The sequence below is a fragment of the Coenobita brevimanus genome, chromosome 6 (genome assembly GCF_032717465.1).
Source record: "Coenobita brevimanus isolate Jiangsu-jjx chromosome 6, ASM3271746v2, whole genome shotgun sequence".
Taxonomy (NCBI): Eukaryota; Metazoa; Arthropoda; class Malacostraca; order Decapoda; family Coenobitidae; genus Coenobita; species Coenobita brevimanus.
The window spans coordinates 66,823,588-66,844,587 of record NC_136959.1 but is presented as its reverse complement, the minus strand read 5'-3'; the positions used below and the strand labels follow the sequence as shown (position 1 = coordinate 66,844,587).

Below are 21,000 nucleotides of genomic sequence, written 5' to 3'. Positions count from 1 at the left end.
CCTGCCAATCATATCAGTGCTAAACAAAGATGTTTCAAGATCTAACATTGGTAGCTCTGAAAATATATCTCCTAAGTGGGCCTCTAATCTATTTTCGAAATAAATATACATGTAAGGAGGGAAGGGAGAAGCCTAAGTGATATTTACATTCACCTGGAACTACCAAATTTATAATGTATTGTCTAGATTTCCTGCCAATCATATCAGTGCTAGACTTAGCTGTTTCAAGAAGTAATATTGGTAACCCTGAATAACCCCTTAGCAGGCCTCCACGCTAGCCCTCCGTTATCAGGTTACTCTCAACTTCCGAAGTGAGAGTACGTATGTTTCTTCTTGCTGACTTCAAGGCCTTTTTTCACCCCCATGCAAATGGCCCTGTGACCTTTACCCCCTACTAAACCTCGTGTGGAAAGAGGTAAAGGGCTGACAATTGATAAAAGAGTGACTACGATCTTTCTATTGAGTAAAACAGTGCAAGTGGAATTGTAAATAATGTGTAAATAATGTGTAAACAGCAAGTGAAAGTAATGAATGTAAATATACGTGAACAATGGAAAACAGTTTTATAAGTTATTTCAAGTGACAGTGCACAACACAGTGTCAATAAAATAGAAATGTAAATAACGTAAATAAAATAGAGAACGTAAATAGAAATGTAAATGAGTAGTATTATAAGAATACGAGTATATACCCTAGGAGTAATGAAAGTGAAAGTTTCACTCTAGCATGTCTGAATGCTATGAGTTATGAGAGTGAAGATGAAAGTGACATTCACTCTCAATGCCAGTATACAGGACGAGAAAGTGAATGCTATGTATTTTACTGAAAGAAATTGAATCCCTACAGTGACAATAAACTAATACTACTGAAGGAAACTTATGAATAAAGACTGTAGATATATATAAGTGTTATATAGTAATAGAAATATAAAGTGTGAGGGGTTTTATGAATTATAAATGACAGACTACTAAGAGCGAACTAGTGCCAGTGCGACGATCAGACGCGCTCGTAATTTCCATTGCTTTCACAGTGTTTTTTTTTTTTTAGTATGGATCCCAAACTACTTGAAAATTGTAGAATAGTGTTTATAGTATCTGGCTGTGGTAATCATATTACGGGTTGTCGGGAAGTGTAAAGTGGAGACTTCGTTACCCTACTTCAGAGGTCTCCACAAGTCCTACGGTAACTGACGAAGGCTCAACAATCATTCCAGGAGAAAGCTGAAGGTATGTGCCATAAGCATATGTAATTTTATTATTCTAGGACTAATAACTGATTTTTGGCAAATATTTTTTGAGAGTCTGTCGGAGCCCAAATAACCCCGCGGCACACGCAAGTCATTGGTAAACAAGCCCGCGGTGTAGGGGTTAATCCCTAAAAAAAAATCACTGGAGGTAATGGTGATTGTCTCTAATGTATGTATTTAATATATGTAGCCCATGGAGTCCCTCCTCAACATGAGTAAAACATTCCAAGAATGATTAAAAAACACACAACTGCAATGATGAGGATTTTTTACTTCAATTCTGGCTGCCAAAATTATTTTACTTAGTTCAGAAGAGATCTGTTAGGAGAAATTAAAATTCATAAGCCTCCCTCTTGACAGTGTTAACGCCCATATTTCTTTCAAGTAAACTATTAAAGTCATACTCAACATTTCATCCATCCATCCATCCATCATCCAATCCTACATTGCCCCAAGAGGAGCGTAGGAACCCGAGGCTAGGCAGTTGGTCTCGATATTTAAGATGAGAGTGACCAGCCTCACTCATCCCTGAGTGGCATTACATGAGCAATCAACCCCAACCACCCCTTGGATATAAACCTTCACCATATGAAATTAGTACAAAGTACATCCGATAAAATGACTACCTAATACAGTTGTACTTACTTTTACATATACTGTATGACTGCAGCAGACATAAAGTGTCCAGGTATAAAGAGGCAACACATCAACACAGCCTTCTTTGCAATGACCATGAGAGAACTAGTATTAGTAATAGTTGATGTTTACTGACAAACCTCATTATAAGTCAGGGATGTCTTCCACAATATTAAGCTTTTTCCACACAACTAATACTGAAATTTGAGGAACTGGCAAATTAGTTTTTCTGTGAATCTGTGGAACTAAAATATGGAAACATTCACCATCTTACTCTGGATTTACTGGCAGAACATTAAAAAACTGTACAATAAAAAATAAAGAAACATTACAAGACCCTACTATACCTGAATTTTATCAAAGCCTAATTATATCCAATTTGTGATGGAAAACATTACTCTCTACATTACAACACTTACTGAAACACAAAAAATTTTGGAATTACTATGTTGTCCAAAATGTTGGAGAATCAACAACTTAAGATCTTTCCCTCCCACCCTTTCTATTCAGGACACACAGATTTGCCTTAACCTGGGTCAGAACTAGGTTTAACAAGATTTCTGTTGACTATATGATGGAACCTAAATAACTTTCCTTTCCATAATGTAACTAGAGGGGCACTCAGTGGAGAGCATCTCTCCGACAAGGTCAATGTAATTTCCAAACTACTCTACATAATGAGTTAGGTTTTCTCATCACTGATTTTGGTTTTACAAATTTTTTTTTCCAGATCCGGAATGTGTAATATGATTCAGATCAGCCCCAAAAGCTAAATGATTGTTCCCTGGTACTGGGCTATCTACCCACCAAATTTGGTCCAAATCTCTCTTTCAGCTTTTGAGTAATCCTGCCAACAGACAAACAAACAGGGGTGAAAATATACTCTCCTTGTCAGAGAAAAAAATTAATAGTAAAAATCTTACAGGCACTCCTCACTCAGCATCTAGGATATTTGCAGGTAATCTGCAACTGGCTCTTTATGTGAAATGATTTTTAGTGAAGTACATGCTTCTGGTTAATGGCTCATGAATTATACAGTATGCATAAACGCACTTTATGCAGACAATCTGCAACTGGCTCTTTATGTGATGTGACTTTTAGTGAAGTACATGCTTCTGGTTAATGGCTCATGAATTTATGCATAAAAGCACTTATTCCTGGCTTCAAAAATACTTTCATCACTCTTAAATTAAAATATTAAGTAATAATTTTAATGAGGAATACCTGTGCTGATTCCTACATCACACTACTCTGCACTTACATTCACACAGCTAATCCTAGATGAAGTTTGACTCGTATTTACTAATAGTTGGAGGTGGGGCATTGTCAGCAGTGAGGGTGGCATGTTGTGCATGCAGCGCATGGAGGTTTGGGTGAGCATGACCCACAGTCTCTGCATACCGGTGTTCAGCCAGCGTCAACACCACATCAAGAAGAAAGGCACTGTTCCGGCGGATGGTTGGCACCTAAAACAACAGGAGAGAGGCACAGATGATGTGGGAGAAAAATCAAAACAAACAGTAACACTGAAACCTATATTACTCCCTTCGGGACAATGTGGGCCCAAGGCTGGGCTACTGTAGTACTATCTCATCACGAGCATCTAGGTTTGGATCTCAGTAATTTAATTCAGACATTAAAGGTATGGGGAATTAGTAACAGGTTCCTGAGCGAGACTGCAAGAGGAATAAACCTCTGAGATTTACACCATCAACACAGGGGTGCACCCAGCAGGGGGGGGCCAAGGGGGCCAGAGCCCCCCCCAAAAAAAATTTCCTTCCTCGTAAGAAAATAAAACTGACTTGCATTAGATTTTTTTCTAGCCACAATTTTCATTTTTATGCCCCCCCCCAAAAAAAAAAAAAAAAAAAAATATATATATATATATATATATATATATATATATATATATATATATATATATTCCTGGGTGCGCTCCTGCATCAACATGATATTTGTAAGTCTGATAACAATGGAGACTGAGACAAAACAGACAACTATGGAGATTGAGACAAGTGGAAAGCAAATACCCTGTTAAATTAGTTTCATTATACCAATGCACAAATAAATGATGGAGCCAGTAAAGTGTAACACTCTATAAACTTAGTCTCTACTCTGTACCTGAGACAAAGTTTTCATCAGCTTGGGAAGCTTTCCAGCACCTCTTCCTTAGTGAAATATTTTGTATATTACACTTTTTTTTTTTTTTTATGTTAAATAAATACAAGAACATCTTATGGAGGTGTGACTGCTGAGGAGTGTGTGTAGACTGCAGAGAGTGGATAGGCTGAGGAATAATAGGATTTGCAAAAGATGCAAAGTAAAGAAGTCTGTGGACAAAGGAGCTGAAAAGTGTGTTTACATGGTATGGGCATGTGCACAGAATGGGTGCAAACGGAGTGGTGAAAAGGGTATATCTGAGTAAATTTGAAGGTGGGAGGAGGTATGGAAAGCCTAGAAGAAAGTGGATGGATATGATGGATGAGTGTGTGGTAATGAGGGGTACAGGCGCTAACAAGGCTTGGGAACTGATGAGAGATCATGTTATCTGGTTGAATTTTGTGTGGAGGAGTGTAAGACTGGAGTTTGGCACTCTTTTTTTAACTTGAACGTCATCGGATTGACTGCCAGACAAGTGAGTGTGACGCTACCTGTGGAATGTTTTTTAACCCATCAGGTGGAGCCAGGATTCCACAGACTTCAATGGTGAGTGAATGGGAATGTGTCTCATTAAACTGGGCAAATTTTGGTTAAAGCAGGTGTATTTCATTGTATAATTTGTTTGTTTGTTTGTTTGTTTTCTGGACCCTACCTCACCCCACCTTCAGGTAGGAGAGGAGATATGAATGATGATGATGATGATGATGATGACAATGATCTATCTATCTATCTATCTATAGCCCGACGCCCTAATCCCGCAAAGGGTGGCCACAGACAAAACGCCTCCAAGTCACTCTGTCACCCACCATTAGACTACCCTCCCCCCAACTCACCCCCCCCCTCATATAGCTCTCAACTCCATCCCTCCACCTCATCCTCGGTCTACCCCTCCCTCTCCCTCCCTCCACCTCACCTACATACACCCTCTTAGTCAGTCTTTCATTCTCCATTCTCTCCACATGTCCAAACCACCTCAGTGTATTTCTCCTAATCTTCTCAACCACATCCACATCTACCCCACAACGTTCCTTCACTTCTTCATTCGTCAACCTGTCCCTCCATGTCACTCCACATGCTCCTCTCAAGTAACTCATTTCCACTGCTCTCACTCTTGACTTGTTCCCCTCTTGCAAGGTCCACGCCTCGCTTCCATACATCAGGGTAGAGATCACAATACTATCATGCAGTGACTTCTTAACTTCCATACTCACCTCCCTATTTCTCATCACTGCTTTCAGTGTACAATGATGATGATAAAAAAAGAAAAAAGAAAAAACAAGAAGCATACCATTAGTAACAAAATACGATGCCAGTAATATTAATGTGCCACATGCAGAAATAAACCTGCAAGGATGAGGTGTCAGTTTCTTAATCCAATGATAATACAGGACTTGATGTGTGTCTTCAGAAACACACTGAAGAGGTTTGGACAAGTGGACACAATTCATGAAAATAAACAGCTAAGATAGTGCTTAAAAGTTGCATGAGAAAGGCCTCCAGCAACATGCAAGAGTTACTGAGCTATGGATGGTAATGTGGAAATGATAATGGCTATGAGAGAGAAAGAGAGAGAGAGAGAGAGAGAGAGAGAGATTTTTGTGCTTCTGCAAGAGGAAGACCTTCTACACTTGATTCAGGTGTCCAACCCTCCTCTGTGAGTCAGTAAGTAAAAAATGAGTACCTATGGTAACACCAAGAGGAGGTAATTGCGGCAAACTGGATGATAAAGCAGCTTTAGTGGATGAAAAAACTAACAGAAGCTCCAAATCCTTAATTACAGATGTGGACACTGTAGTTCAATGCCTCAATGCATCTGCCTCACCTTCACCTTAGCATCTGACAAGTGGACATATTGCAGGAAGATAAACTGAGGAGGCATACATAATTTTCATTTTAACTTGGCCTAAAACTACAATTTCTCCATGTGAATACTTATCTCTAACATGAAATTAACACCACAGTGGAGTATAGTGCTGGTCATCAAGAAGTGCTATGGGAAAGAGGGAGAGCCATATTATTCTATTATTTTGCCACTGAGCTATGGGAAACAGGTGGCAAGAGGACAAAATTTTCCACCATATTAAGGTGGACAAAGTATAGTACAGTACTATCAGAACTACATTCTGGTGAACTTGAACAGAAACCCTATATTACCTCAGAATTCGGCAAGATCAGAGAGAGGGGTGGCAAAAGGATGAAAATCTTCACCAAGTACAGTATAAGCCGACAGAGTATACGATATCCTAAACAATACTATGGTGAAACTTGAATGGTGCCCTTTCTTTACCTCAGACTTCAGCACAGGCTCAGAGAGAGAGGCGTGGCAGTGGCGTAGTTGAGCAGAGAAGGCAGCAGTGAGGGCCTGGTCGATGAGCTGCTGTGTCTCAGCCCAGTGCAGGCGCAGCACATCCTCCAGGTAGCCCAGGAATGCCCGACTAAATTGTATTGTGTTGTTAGTCAGTCCCACACACAGTTCATCTGTGGGGAATTGCATAAACACGCTAATACATGTATATGTATGTATGTATGTGTTTATATATATATAAGTTGTCAGACATCTCAATCCCGAAAAGGATGCCACAAACAAATTGCCTCCATGCCCCCCTGTTCCCCACCATTTCACTACCCTCCCCCATATCACAACCCTCTCTCTCAAATCTCTCTCCACTCCATCCCATTCTTGGCCCCCCCCTTTTCCCCCCCTCCACCTCACTTACATATACTCTCCTCATTAGTCTCTTGCACTCCATCCTCTCCACATGGACAAATCACTTCAATGTATTTTTCCTAATCCTTTCTATCACATTCACATCCACAGCACAATGCTCCTTCACTTCCTCATTTGTCAGTCTCTCTCTCCATGTACCTCCACAAGCTCCTCTCAAATAACTCATATCCACTGTTCTCACTCTTGACTTGTGTCCTTCCAACAAGGTCCAAGCTTCACTTCCATACATCTGAGTTGGTATCACAATACTATCATGCAAGGACTTTTTTACTTACATGCTCACTTCCCTATTTCTTATTACTGCTTTCAAAGAACCAGTAACCATTCTTCCTTGCTGTACCCTTTCAAGCACTTCATCCTACAAACTTCCATCTTTACCCATCACACCACCCAAGTACTTAAATGCACTCACAATTTTCCATTTCCTCATCATCCAACCTTACTGTATATTCAGTGACTTCATTTCTCTTGAAGACCATAACTTTACTCTTCCCTACATTTGCCTTTAGATTCTGTTTCTTACACATTCTCCCAAACTCATTCACCAAGCCTTGCAGTTCCCCATCGTCTTAAGAATACAGCATCATCTGCAAATAACAATACGGGGAACTTCTAAATGCTGTCTCCTTTCATTAGGGCCATTCCAACATCCACTGCTCTACCTTGAACCTCTTTTATAACCCCATCCATACACAGACTGAAAAGCCATGGAGACAAGACAAATCCCTGTTTCAGTCTAATATTAAGATAGAAAAATTCTCCCAATTTGCTATCCACAGGAACTGTAACCTTAGCACCCTCATACATACTCTTCACAGCATTCAACAACTTCCCATTTACTCCATATATTCTTAATATTTTCCACATTCCTTGTCTATCCACTCTGTCATAAGTTTTCTTCAAATCCATGAAGGCCGCACATAACTTCTCTCCATTCTCTAGAAACTTTTCCACTAAAGACCTAAGGATGAATATCTGATCTACACAACTTCTTCCTTTCTAATACGTGATATATGTATATATATATATATATATATATATATATATATATATATATATATATATATATATATATATATCTATATACAGTATATATATATACAGGTATATATGGGGTGGTTGGGGTTTATTGCTCATGCTATTCAGGGATGAGTGAGGCTGGTCACTCTGATCTTAAATGTCAGGGCCAACTTGCCTAACCCCGGGCTCCTCCACTCATGGGGCAACACAGGATTGGATGATGGATGAATGGAGAGAGATATATATATATATATATATATATATATGTATATATATATATATATATATATATATATATGTATATATATATATAGCAACCCTAGGAAAAGTCACCCTAAATACCTACCATATACTTATACATATACAGGTACTACTGTAATTATAATAAATGGTACTGTACTATGAATGATAACTAACCTTTTAGGATAGTGTTGGTGGGCTTGCTGGGAATGGAAGGTGGTATCAAAGGCTGTAGGTAGTCCTACTGGGTCCCCGGAGGATGGCTGCTGGCGTCACTAGCAGGTAATGGCTGTTGCTCCTCCTCAACCTCCCTCATAAATCCTTCGAAATCACACTCAGAATCACTATCTTCGTCCACAGCCATGGAAGGTCCTGCTTCTGCCTGTCCTAGCAATCTGTAAGCCTTCACTGCTGCCAGGATCTTGTCTTGGTTTTTTATTATGGTCCTCACGTTGGCTTCATTCATGTCGTAGGCCTTGGCAATGTCCACTTTCCTCTCCCCTTTCTTCTTCCTCTCGATGCTTTCTAGCTTGGTGGCCTGAGGGAGGTGTCGCCGCTTCTTGGGGTTCTCAGAAGGCTTCCTAGGCATCGTGAGCTGGGTAAAGTGCAGATGCAAGGGCAGATAATCCAGCGAGAAAAAAACACCGTCCAATGCGAATTATGCGACTGAGTGGTACTGTGGCGGGAGAAATTTAAACAAAACATTACGTGAGAGCAGAAACGTTTTTAATTGGGCAACATCAAGATCACGTCACAATAGCAGGCGGGGGAGGCTACTTGATTGGAAGTTTTGACTGGCTGTCAGCGTCACGGGAACATCCAGTATGACTGTGTTGGACTGGGAGTGATCGTGCTAGAGGCGAACTCTGCAGATTTTGCCCACTTCTCGGAGCTCCATCCGTGTTATGCTAACACACCCGTGTTACAGTAATTAAATCGTACTAATTTTTTGCTCTCCGTGCTGGACAAATGCGTGTTGGACGCGAGGGTACTGTACATATATATATACATATATATATTATATCCATCCACCCATCATCCAATCCTGTGTCATCCCATGAGAGGCATTATATATATATATATATATATATATATATATATATATATATATGTGTGTGTGTGTGTGTGTGTGTTGTGGTAGGTGGGGGTGCTCACCATCCACTCACTCGATGTAGTGCTGCTTTGGGTGTCTGCCCTTTCCTCTCTTCCTTCCTTTCTCTTCTGTCTTTCTTTCCTTCATTTTTTCCTCTTCCTTTTGCCTACGGATGACTTTACACTCCCTCTTCTGTCTTTCTTTCCGTTGCTCTTTCCTCTTCCTCCTGCCTATGGGTGACTCTACAATGAGTGACAAGCCAAATGGTTTCCTGTACACTGCAGGATGGTAACCATATGACCAAAGTATGGTGCTTGGTGGTTTAGTTGTAATTAAGACACTCCAATTGGATTGACCCTGTGCAGGTTTATATCAAAGGGATGGTTGGGGCTTACTGCTCATGTAATACCACTCATGGATGAGTAAGGCTGGTCACTCTCATCTTAAAAATCAGGACCAACTAGCCTAGCCCTGGGTTGTGTGTGTGTGTGTGTATGTGTGTGTGCACGCGCGCGCGTGTGAACGTGCGTGCATGCGTGTGTACGCGTGAGGGGGGACAGGTCAGTCACAACAAGGAAGGATGGGGTCAGGTGAAGACACTGACAAGAAGGTGAGGTGATAATTGTAGTTCGGGGAAGAGTAAGGGATAAGTGGAGGAGTGGAGATAATAATGGGCTTTAATTAGAGAGAGAGAGAGAGAGAATAGCACAGAAGTATGTATACAGTAGAAAGGCAATGGGGTAGAGGGAAAGAACTTTGTGTCATTAGTAATTATGGGATTAGGGTTGGATTGGACCGATATGTGTGGTAAGGAGTGTGAGGGCTTCAGACAAAGAGATAGAGGCGGGGGAGGTACAGGGTGGTCATTATAACTCTGGTGCCAATTGTATGATGAGGGAACAGCAATATTCAAGAGCTTTTATATACAGCTAACTTCACTGCAGTAACTGTGAACAGGCTTTGTGACTGCCACAGTGATTTGCTGACGACTTGGGTTCAGAAAAATTTGGCTCTTGCAATATGTAACAGGTTCACATGTTGATGTTAATCCAGTACCTGAGTCCATGTAAATTAAGTTTTCACACAAATTATACTGCTTGGTAGACTTACTTCTTATTTAAAAGCATAAATAAATGTGAAGTTGATGGTCAGAGTTCACTTTTCGTGGACTTGGATGCAGTGCCAAGGGCATTTCCTGAAGAATTTCATATGTCTAGGGGAAAATATGTAGTCTCCAGAACCTAACCCCCCATTTTACATGTAAATATATGTCACCATTTAACACGAAATTGATTTAACATGAGGTTCCACATAATCTATCTTGTGTCATACATAGACTCCACTGTGTTTACATACATACATATATATATCCATCCATCATCCGATCCTACATTGCCCCATGAGGAGTGTTGGAGTCCAGGGCTGGGCAAGTTGGTTCTGGCATTTAAGATGAGAATGATTAGCCTCACTCATCCCTGCATGGCATTACATGGGCAATAAACCTGAACCACCCCTTGGATAGAAACCTGCACATGCTCAATCTGGCTGGACCCTTACCCGCTAAACCACCATGCGCCATAATCTGGTTATATGGTTACCACCCAGCGTAGTAAATGGTTTCCTGGTGTACAGGAAACCATTTGGTTTGTCACTCAGTGTAGAGTCACCTGCAGACAGAAGGAAGAGGAAAGAATGAAGGAAAGAAAGACAGAAGAGTAGTAGTAGTAGTTGTTCCCTAGGCAGTCTGGCCGAACAGCCCCGTGTCCCTTAGGAAGGCCATGGCCGAGACTGGGCTTTCCCACAGCGCTCTCAAAGAGTGTATGTTGTGTTGTTGGCGTAGGTGATTGTGTGCAATGCAGTCTTCCATAATGTGCTTAATAGTATGGGGTGCTGTGTTGCATACAGGCATCAGTGACGGAGTCATCCAGCCTCTTCTGGTAGCTTAAGAGGGCTGGATGGTGCCCACATCTCAGACGGAAGAGTTGTTATTACTTGACAATTATTACAGAAAAGCCTTTAATATGGTGTATGTTGTTTTTTTCAACATCTGTTATTTGGCCGTTAATGTACCAATAATGGTCATATGTTTAAATAAAAATGTGAAGTTTGTGCCACATTCAACACTAATTGGCATACTTAAATAAACTGTAGAATCCACATTTGTGTGATGCCACATATAAGCAATCTTTAAATGCCAGAGTTAAAGATGGTTGGTGGTGGTGACCAATATCCACTCACCTGACGTAGTGCTGCCTACTATTTCCTTCACCTTTATTGTTTTATTTCTGTGTCTGCCCTCCTCTCTTAATTCCTCTCCCTTTGCTTCCTGTCACTTTTTATTATTTTTCTTTACACTTCAGGTAGCTCTACACTGAGTGACATACCTAATGGGTACCTGTAACCTAGGAAACCATTAAAATGCTGGGTCATACCCAAATAACCAGATCACAGGGTAACTTGAAGCCTATTATGGTGTCCCTGTTGGTACCTGTAACCTAAGAAACCATTAAAATGCTGGGTTGTAACCATATAACCAGATCACAGGGTAAAATGAAACCTACTATGGTGTCCCTGTTAAAGTGAACATTGGTTCCCTGCACAGGACAGCACTGCAAGGGTGGTCGCTTACCTGAGGTTCATGACTATGCTCAGCCAGACAGACTGGGATTGATCAAGAACAACAACATTGATAACAATGGAACTTACACAGAGCAGTGTTTTGTAATTTAACATAGACTTAGCAACAAAATGACTGTAAAAAGGGTGACCTATAACAAGTACTTACTGTACTCAATCAAGATTCGCAGCTCCAACTATCTGTTATCGAATCCTTTATTGTCCCAGCAGGAGGGTAGAGACATGGGGCTAGACTACTCAGTCCAGACATTTAAGACATTTTGTGAGCAATCACTTTCAATCACCCTGTCAGACTTAAAACCCTTCTAAACCACACCCAGTTGAAGCATCTTACCTCATTAGACCACCATGTATAACTTGTTGGTTATATGGTTAACATTCCAATATAGTAAATGCTTTCTGAGTTACAGGAAATTGCTGGGTTTGTCACTCTGTAGAAAGTCACCTGATGGTGGCAGTACATTGAGTGGGTGGAAGGTAAGCACCCTTACCTGTCATTTTACCATAAATAAAAATCATATCCACTCCTACTACTAACCCATAACATAACTCTCAACATTAGCAATGCCAATGTCTCTCATATCTTGGATGAACTTATTGAGCTGGTCCTTGTTGTCATATCTGAGAGTCTTCCACGTGTCCTCCTGTGCCCTCAGCTTCACTGCCTCCACCATTTTGTCCCGCCCATCCTTGATCCATTTTTCCACATCACGCAACAGGATTGTGTGCAGGGAGAACGTCAAGTCCAGTCCAACGCCTGCCATCTTCAGCAATGTGGTAAAAGTTAATTCATGAAATTAAGAAAGTCTTCATTATAATAATCTTCTTAAAAAGTTGTTGATCTCATCATTCAAGTTTTCAAAATTCTTCACACTAACCCAAGAGGAAAAGATTTCCACAATATGTGTATTCTTTTATTAGGCTGCTCTTGCAAAATCTGTAATTTTACTAATATAGGCAAAGTACTGCAGTTTGCCTAGGATGAGGATTGTGGCTCTAAGAGAGAGAGTCAGTGAGAGGCCAGCACCTGTCAGGCATAAAGAGTAAGTCATAATCTCATACGCTTATAATGCTAAATCACAACTTCTCGTAAGTCATACAGTATAATGGTATAGTATTATGCATATCACATCTTAATCTTGTACAGTAAAACCTTAATTTTATACAGTACAACCTCACTATAATGGACTACTTGGGACCCCAAGCCATTCTGAAAAAAGTGAAATTCTGATAAAAGCGACATCCAGACTTCCCCCTGCTAACCCAGACTTTTTCCAATACATCAGACATTAGTCCAGCTTGCCAATGGTTTTTAAACTGTTTTCACAGCCACTGCAGTATGGTACTGTATTGTACGTTCACTACACTAATCAAATGGTATAATATATATAATAATACTGTACTGTACACTGATAAACATGTCTTATATTTACCTTATTGTGGTGAACATAGCTAAAGTGGTCAGGCACTCCGGACTGCTTCTGGCTTTATTGGACTTTTTCCGATATATAAGAATTTAGTCCGGTAGGTCCTCGATTCCGACAAAGAAGAATTCCGGTCTACTGAAGTCCGTTATATCAAGGTTTTACTGTATTCTCTTTTATGTTAAACCATATGTTGTTTCTTAATCTACCACAGTATACATAAATAATATAAAAGGGGATATCAATGTTCCTAGTGCAGAAATACGCAAGCATGGAAGAGGTCGTGGTGAACCTCGTGAATCAACAAGAATACAGGCCATTACTGTCGTGAATGACTTGTGGGCAGTAGTGGAGAGTGAATGACTATAGAAACATTTACTTTACTGTGACAAAAAAAAAAAAAAAAAAAAAAAAAAAAAAAAAAAACTATCCCTTTCAGTTAACAGCTGAATGCAGTCAGACTGGTGATTTGATTTGGCTAGTAAACAAAGGGACTCATTTGTACTTAATAACTATGGCTTACTGAATTTCACACAACTCCGACTTAGTATTCATGCTGTGGGTAAACCAGTATCATAAGGTGAAAACAAACAAACTATAAGGGTCACCTCTTACTTACCAGTTTATTTCTGTATCTGGTATGTTACTATTCTCATGTACATTATTGATGCAATTTATGTTGCTATAAATATGACATAAAAAATAATAAAGAACATTATTATGACCTTCTCTCACCTATATAAGAGACATGAGAATAACCAGGTTTGGTTTCCAATAAATAGATACAGTAGCATGTCTGGACATTGCAACTCCTCACCCTGCCCTAGGGTAGGAATGGAGGTCCAGATGATGATGATGATGAAGATGATGATTAAAAAAAAAAAAGTTTTCCAAGCAGTGTAGTGTGCAGAAGACCTACTGACGGTTTAGTATGCACAACACATCACTGATACTGTAGTGCTAGCAAGTTTCTCCTCAGAAGTAGTATGCAATACCAAGACATATTATCACTAAAGAAGTATCAGTAAGCTGACTGAACCCATGCACCACTCACTGACTGACCTGTTGACAGTGATGGAGGGCACGGTTGACACACTCGGCTACAGTGGTGAGGGAGGACTGACTGGTGAACACGTGCCGGCTGAACATGGAGCAGAAATTGTTGATCTCATCGTGAGCCCACACCACAAATGCTGTACCATCAAGAAAACATCAATATTCAAATCAATACCCACTACAAAAACAATACATACATCATTCACAGGCTTTACATCTTTAACACAAGGTTACAATCCACATCCACTTAAAAAACAGTAGACTCATCACGCAAGAGATGTACATCAATAGCACAATAACATCAAGGTTACAATCAACTTCCACTACAAATGTAACAGACACATCACATTCAGTATGTGATCTACATCTTATACCAAGAGTTCCACCCTCCTAACTTTTACAACTCAATGAAATTTAGGGATAAACAGCATTGAAAATATGAAAGTTCTTTGTACTGTTTCATAACAATAAGTACAGCAATGTCATAACACTCCTGAAGTACCAGTATAAGATCTTTAAATAACGAAGTATTAACTGTTAGAAACAAGCAGTACTGTAATAATCCCTCTTCTGAGCAGTCTGTGAACTACAGTATTTTCAAAACAACAGTATCACAAGATGGGTGGCAGGTAAATTACATTCTACCACCATACAGTTATCAAGTTTCCCCAAAAGTAACCAACTATGTTTTTATTTCAAAATGCATTAACCAATATTCTTCTCAGTACTCATATGACCTTTATGTAATGAGGAAATGAACATGGACTAGTCACAAAATCTGTAAAGCAGTTAACAGACAGATAATCGCGGTAACAAACTTGCAACTCAGTGATGGACTGACGGAAAGAGGCAGATAAGAGATAATGATGGTGTGAAATCATCAAAAACAGACTGCAAATTTATTTTTTAGCTTTTATTAATGTGTCTGACTCTGGGCACAGGCTTCACAGCCTGCTCCCATGGCCCAGTAGTCCTCCTACATACCATACACCTCTACATGTCACCACTTCAGTGCTAACACCCACCATCCATATTGAATACAAGCCAGGACTGTCCTATACAGGACTGGTGTACTGACATCAGTGGGGGTATTTTTGCGACTTGTTGGTGGGTCTTATGGTAGGTCAGTAAAGTCTGCTTTTATGAAATTCAAATCCTTAAATTGTTCCCTGCCCCAGCGGGGATTTGAACATGGGTAGGGTAGGACTGCAGGCCATCTCTCTACCGACTCAGCCATCACCTCCTCCAAACGGAATGTAAAGGGTGTGAATGATGAGGTGAAAGAGAGAGAAAGAAAGAGAGAGATTGTCCAGGTGACTGAGGGTGCAAAGGTGGGCATATGTGGAATAACTGAGACTAAATGGAGAGGAGAGAGTGGGAGTAAGGATGAGGTATACGCATAGGAGTAGGTGAGAATGAGAGGGTAAAAAAAGGAGTATGCACTGTTGTATGCAAGAGATGGAGGGAAAATATAAGAGAGTATGGATCAGCTGGCTCAAGGATTGTGTGGGTAAGATTGAAAGTATGTCTGCAAATGTGTGTGCGTACACACCAACACAAGATCGTGCAAGTAGAGTGAAAGAAGAGTTTTGGGAAAATGTGGAATCATGCATGGAAAAGTTTGAAAGGACTGACAGAGTGCTTTTGACTGGAGATATGAATGCAAAAGTAGGGCATGTGAAAGGTGGATGGGGTAATTGGTGAGTGGGGTGTGCCTGCAGGGGTGGATGAGAATGGTAGTGCTCTGCTGGACATCTGTGCATGGAGGGGGTTGGTGTTAGCCAATGATCTCATTAGGCACAAATTGACCCATAGGTATACATGGCAGGTGATGTCAAGGGTGGGTGGTGAAATGAATGAACAGAAGGCAATGATTGATTATGTGTGTGTAGATGAGAGAATGAGAAGGTGTGTAATGGATGCAGGACCACACTGAAGTTGGGGGAGTGGACTTTCTGACCACCACTTGGTGGTGGCGAAAGTCAAGGTTCCGTTGCAATGGAGGAATAGCAGGAAGGACAGAAGGAAGCAGTCCATATTAGGAGGGCACAAAGGTTGCATGAGGATGGAAAAATGACAGAATATAAGAGAGTAGTGGAGGAGCAATTGGGTAAAAAATATTTGAAGAAGATAGGGGAGGTGGAAGGTGTGTGCATGATATTCACAGAAAAAATATGTGCGCACGTGATGTGGTGTGTGAGGTGAAAAGAAGACAAAAGGGAGTGCAAGGAACAGCATGGTGGAATGAACAGGTAAGACAAGCTGTGGCACAAAAGAAGAAAGCATATAATAAGTGAATGGGAGGTAGCGGCATGGAGGAAGCTGAGAGGCAGAAGAGAGAATTATATGTAGAGAGGAAGAGAGAGATGAAAAAATTAGCAAAGGAGAGTAAGAAGAGGGTGGATGGGGAATTTGGAAGGAATTTGAGTGTAAAGTGGAGGGAGTGTAACAAAATGTTCTGGAAAGAGGTAATCAGAGTTTGACAGGATGATAAAGAAGTTAGTCAGGGAATCAATGATAAAAACAACAAAATTATAGTGGAGAAAGGAGAAAAAGTGAGTAGATGGAGAGAACACTTTAGAGAACTGTTAAACACAGAGTATGAAAGTAATGTGAGTGGAAGTGGCTGGGGAATGGCTGGGAAAAAGAGGGAGGTGAGAAAAGAGGAAGAAATCAGTAGGATGGAAGTAGTGGAAGCAATAAAGAAAGTCAAAATGGGGGAAGACCCAAGAACTGATGGAGTGTGTGGTGAAATGTTGAGGCATGGGGGAGAGATAATAGTGGAATGGATATGGAAGATGTGCAGATTGTCCTGGAAGGAAGGTAGTGTCCTAGAGCACTGGAAGTCAGGTATAATTATTCCTCTGTACAAAGGAAAAGAGGAAAATGAAGTGTGTGGTAATCACAGGGGCATTTGTCTTCTTAGTGTAATTGGAAAAGTATATGGTAGGATACTTGCTGACAGAGTTAGGAAATAACAAAGGAATTAGTTGGGGAAGAACAGGGAGGTTTTAGGACGAGAAGAGGTTGTGCAGATCAGATACTCATTCCTTGGCCTTTAGTACAAAAGTTTCTAGAGAAGGAAAAGAAGTTGTATGTGGTCTTCATGGATTTGGAGAAAGCATGTAACAGGGTAGATAGACAAGGAATGTGGAAAATACTATGAATATACGCAGTAAATAGGAAGTTGCTGAATGCCATGAAGAGTATGTATGAGGGTGCTAAGGCTGCAGTGCGTGTGGATAGTGAGCAGAGTGAATTTTTCTATCTGAATGTTGGATTGACACAGGGATGTGTCATGCCTCAACAGCTGTTGTTGTTGTTGTTGATGATGTTCTCCCAAGTGGTCTGACCGAACCACCCCCATCCTCCTCTGGGGAACAGTGGCCCCATAGGGCCACCCAGGCGACCGAAACCAATCCCAGGCTAAAGCGAGGAGGATGGAACCTGCTGGGGAGATGAGGGCATGAGTGTTTGATCTCGCGGCCAAGTGCCACGAGCCCCAGTCTACGTTACCACCACAAGGGTGGGGCCGCACTCACATCAGTCTCGTCCTGAAGGAACCAAAAAGTGGAGGGAATGACATGCACATTACGGGGAACTTTGGCATCCCTCTTGTGCCGCGGGTTTAATGCACATGCCAACGGTTTAAGTCCAACATGTTACCACATCATACTGTAACATGTTCACTGGACATACAACAGTTGCTCTAGCCCAACAGGTTTGAGACATTGTACAGACAATACTCATACCCTGCACAGGGCATTCCTCAACGGCTGTTCAATCTGTTTATGGATGGGGTTATAAAAGAGGTAAAACGTAGGTCAGTGGATGTTGGAGAGGTCCTAATGAGAGAAGGCAGCATTTGGTAACTCTCTGTACTGTTGTTTGCAGATGATACTGTACTGTTAAGTAAGGATAAAGGGGAACTGCAAGGCTTGGTGAATGAGCTTGGGAGTGTGTAAGAAACAGAATCTAAAGGTGAATGTAAGGAGGGGTAAAGTTACAGTCTTCGAGAGAAATGAAGTCACTGAATGCACAACAAGGATGGATGAAGAGGAAATGGAAAATGTGAGTGCATTGAAGTACTTGGGTGGTGTGATGAGTAAGGATGGAATTTTAAAGGGTGATGTGCTTCAAAGGGTACAACAAGGAAAAAAGGTTGCTGGTTCTTTGAAAGCAACGGTAAGAAGTAGGGAAGTAAGCATGGAAGTAAAAAAGTAGCTGCATGACAGTATTGTGATACCAACCCTAACATATGGAAGTGAAGCTTGGACCTTGTTGGAAGAGCACAAGTCAAGAACATGAGCAATGGAAATAAGTTACTTGAGAAGAGCATTTGGAGTTACATGGAGAGACAGACTGCCAAATGAAGAAGTGATGGAACATTGTGATGTGGATGTGGATGTAACAGAAGGCATTAGGAGAAATATACTGAGATGGTTTGGACATGTGGAGAGGATAGAGACCAAGAGACTAACAAGAAGAATGTATGTAAGTGAAGCGGAGGGGGGGAGAGGGAGGGGAAGGTCAAGGATGAGATAGAGGGATAGAGAGGTATATGAAAGAAGGGGGTGTGAGCTGGAAGCAGGGAAGTGAAATGGTGGGGGACAGGGCAACATGGAGCCGATTTGTTTGTTGCCACCCTTTACGGGATTAGGGGATCAGGCAATAGATAGATAGATATATAGACGTTCTTTACATACATCTGCTTACTTAACCACTTCCCTCCAATAATATTAATTTCATTTTATTCTTGCAATCTTCAGGCAATTTTATTCAGCTTTTGAAGGACTTTTTGAACTGGAAGAGTTCAGTAAGACACATCTCTAAAGATGAATAATATTATCTAGAAGTAGCCAGAACAAACTATAAGAAAGACAGTATTACTGTGCTAAAGGGTACAACGGCAATAAAGAATGCCAAGAAGCTGAGGTGGAAAGACAAGGTGGAGTGGTATATGACTGAGAGCGGTGCAAGAAAGAGGAAGGGGAGTCTGATGGGGTAGGACTGGACAAAGTGGAGGCAATTAGTTTGAGGTCACCCCTTATTGGATGAAGGCATCTGACTACAGATAAAGTGACAAAAAGACAAAGACACATCAACAGATAGAGATAAGTAAAGTGGATGACAGACAAATACTGTAATGATAAAGATAAAACAGACAGATCAACTGACAGACAGATAATCAGGACTTACAATACTGTAAGGATCAGTCACATCAAAACCTACCTGAAGTACAACTAGGGTTAGATGGGAAGGCCTTGGTGAACTCGCGTGCAGTTTCCAGAAGGTTGTGGAAGAATATGGAACACAGCTGTCGCACGTACAGCACTGTCTTGCCTTCCAGTCTTAGGCGTTTCAGTCCTGCTTTCAGGATGGCCCCACGGTGTCCAAGAAACAGTTCACATGCCTGCATAACAACCAACACCATTTCGTCATCATCATTAGTCACTATCACCATTATCACCATAATTATCTACAGACTGTCCTGGCTGTGTTCTAGATCAAAACTATTTCTGTATAACTAACTGAACTTATATCACAAATTAGGGGAAACTGGCTACAGTCAGGTCTTGGTATTTGTCAGTTTGGTATACAATAACTCGATAGAAAGATGACCTAAAAGTTGCACCCTGTTTTGCGATTATGATGGCGAAATTCACTTATACAATAACCATGATGGCTAACATACAGCAATCCCATGCAGACACCGTGACACACACAAGTCGACAGTCAGACAGTTGACCCAAGATACCTGCTCAGTGTTTACATGTGCAGAACCTCCATCTTGGGCCTCAGCGCACATGACCTCCTTCATGCCACCCTTTTGAAGACCCCATCTCACTTGTCTATTCACTCACGTGTCTCGCAGCTATGATCGGGCCATCAATGATGTGCTCTCCCATCTTTCCTCACCTCCTCGGGAGGACCTGGTGTGATTGTCCAGGCCCTCCAGCTATCCCCCAACCCTGGGGGGTGGGGGCTTGGTCGACTTGGACAGGCCTAGGTCATACCTCAGGTGGGTGGCAGAACCGTTTCTGAGACTTCAGGTTACATGGTATTTGGTCCCTTCCCTATGCCCAGTGAACCCATGTTACACCGTCTTCAATACTGTATATGATAAGTTTTCACTTGATGTAACCCCACTGCATACTGAGGAATGACTGTATACAACTTCAGAGGTAGCAATGGAACTTTGGTGGGCAATATTTCTATAATTTACTGTGGTAAGTGGGGGCACCCATCATACACTCACTTGATGCAGTGCTGCCTACTTCTTCCTTCACATTCATAATTCTTTTTCTGTGCCTACCCTCCTCTCTTCCTCTTTCCTCTCATCCTTCATGTCACTTTTTATCACCCTTCTTTCCACTTTAGATGACTCTAAACCAAGTGACATGCCAACTGGTTTCCTGTGAGCTAGAAACTATTTGCAATGGAGGGTGGTAACTATATAGCTAAATAATGGGTGACGTGCAGCCTACTGTGGTGCCCATTAACTGGGTGGAGAGACACAAATGTGACATCCAAACAGGAACCAAACCTCCACACTAATTCCTGTGCCTTGCACAGGCAAGGCACTATAAGCCACATGGGAACATCTCTTCACTGCATGGGATGCACCTGCAGGGGAGGTTGCTTGCCTGCAGCTGTTGGGACTACTCAATCAGACAAACTGGGGTAGTACAAGAACACGTATTTCTTAACAGTATAAATCAGAGCCAAAGAGGGGTGACGTAAAATGAAGACTCACTGC

General features: G+C 41.2%; 1 protein-coding gene across 2 annotated transcripts in view; it reads right to left on the bottom strand.

The window, feature by feature from the left end:
* Positions 1–3,130: 3,130 nt before the first annotated feature.
* Exo84 (exocyst complex component Exo84) overlaps positions 3,131–21,000 on the bottom strand; it is a 62,530-nt gene continuing 44,660 nt past the window's right edge. For both annotated transcript variants that reach the window (XM_080272834.1, XM_080272842.1), the window contains 5 exons: positions 19,473–19,653; positions 14,247–14,377; positions 12,299–12,524; positions 6,330–6,520; positions 3,131–3,348 (listed from right to left, as the gene is read on the bottom strand). In XM_080272834.1, the coding sequence (XP_080128960.1) occupies positions 3,160–3,348; positions 6,330–6,520; positions 12,299–12,524; positions 14,247–14,377; positions 19,473–19,653 (918 nt within the window). In that variant the 3' untranslated portion in view covers positions 3,131–3,159. The remainder of the gene's footprint in view (positions 3,349–6,329; positions 6,521–12,298; positions 12,525–14,246; positions 14,378–19,472; positions 19,654–21,000) is intronic.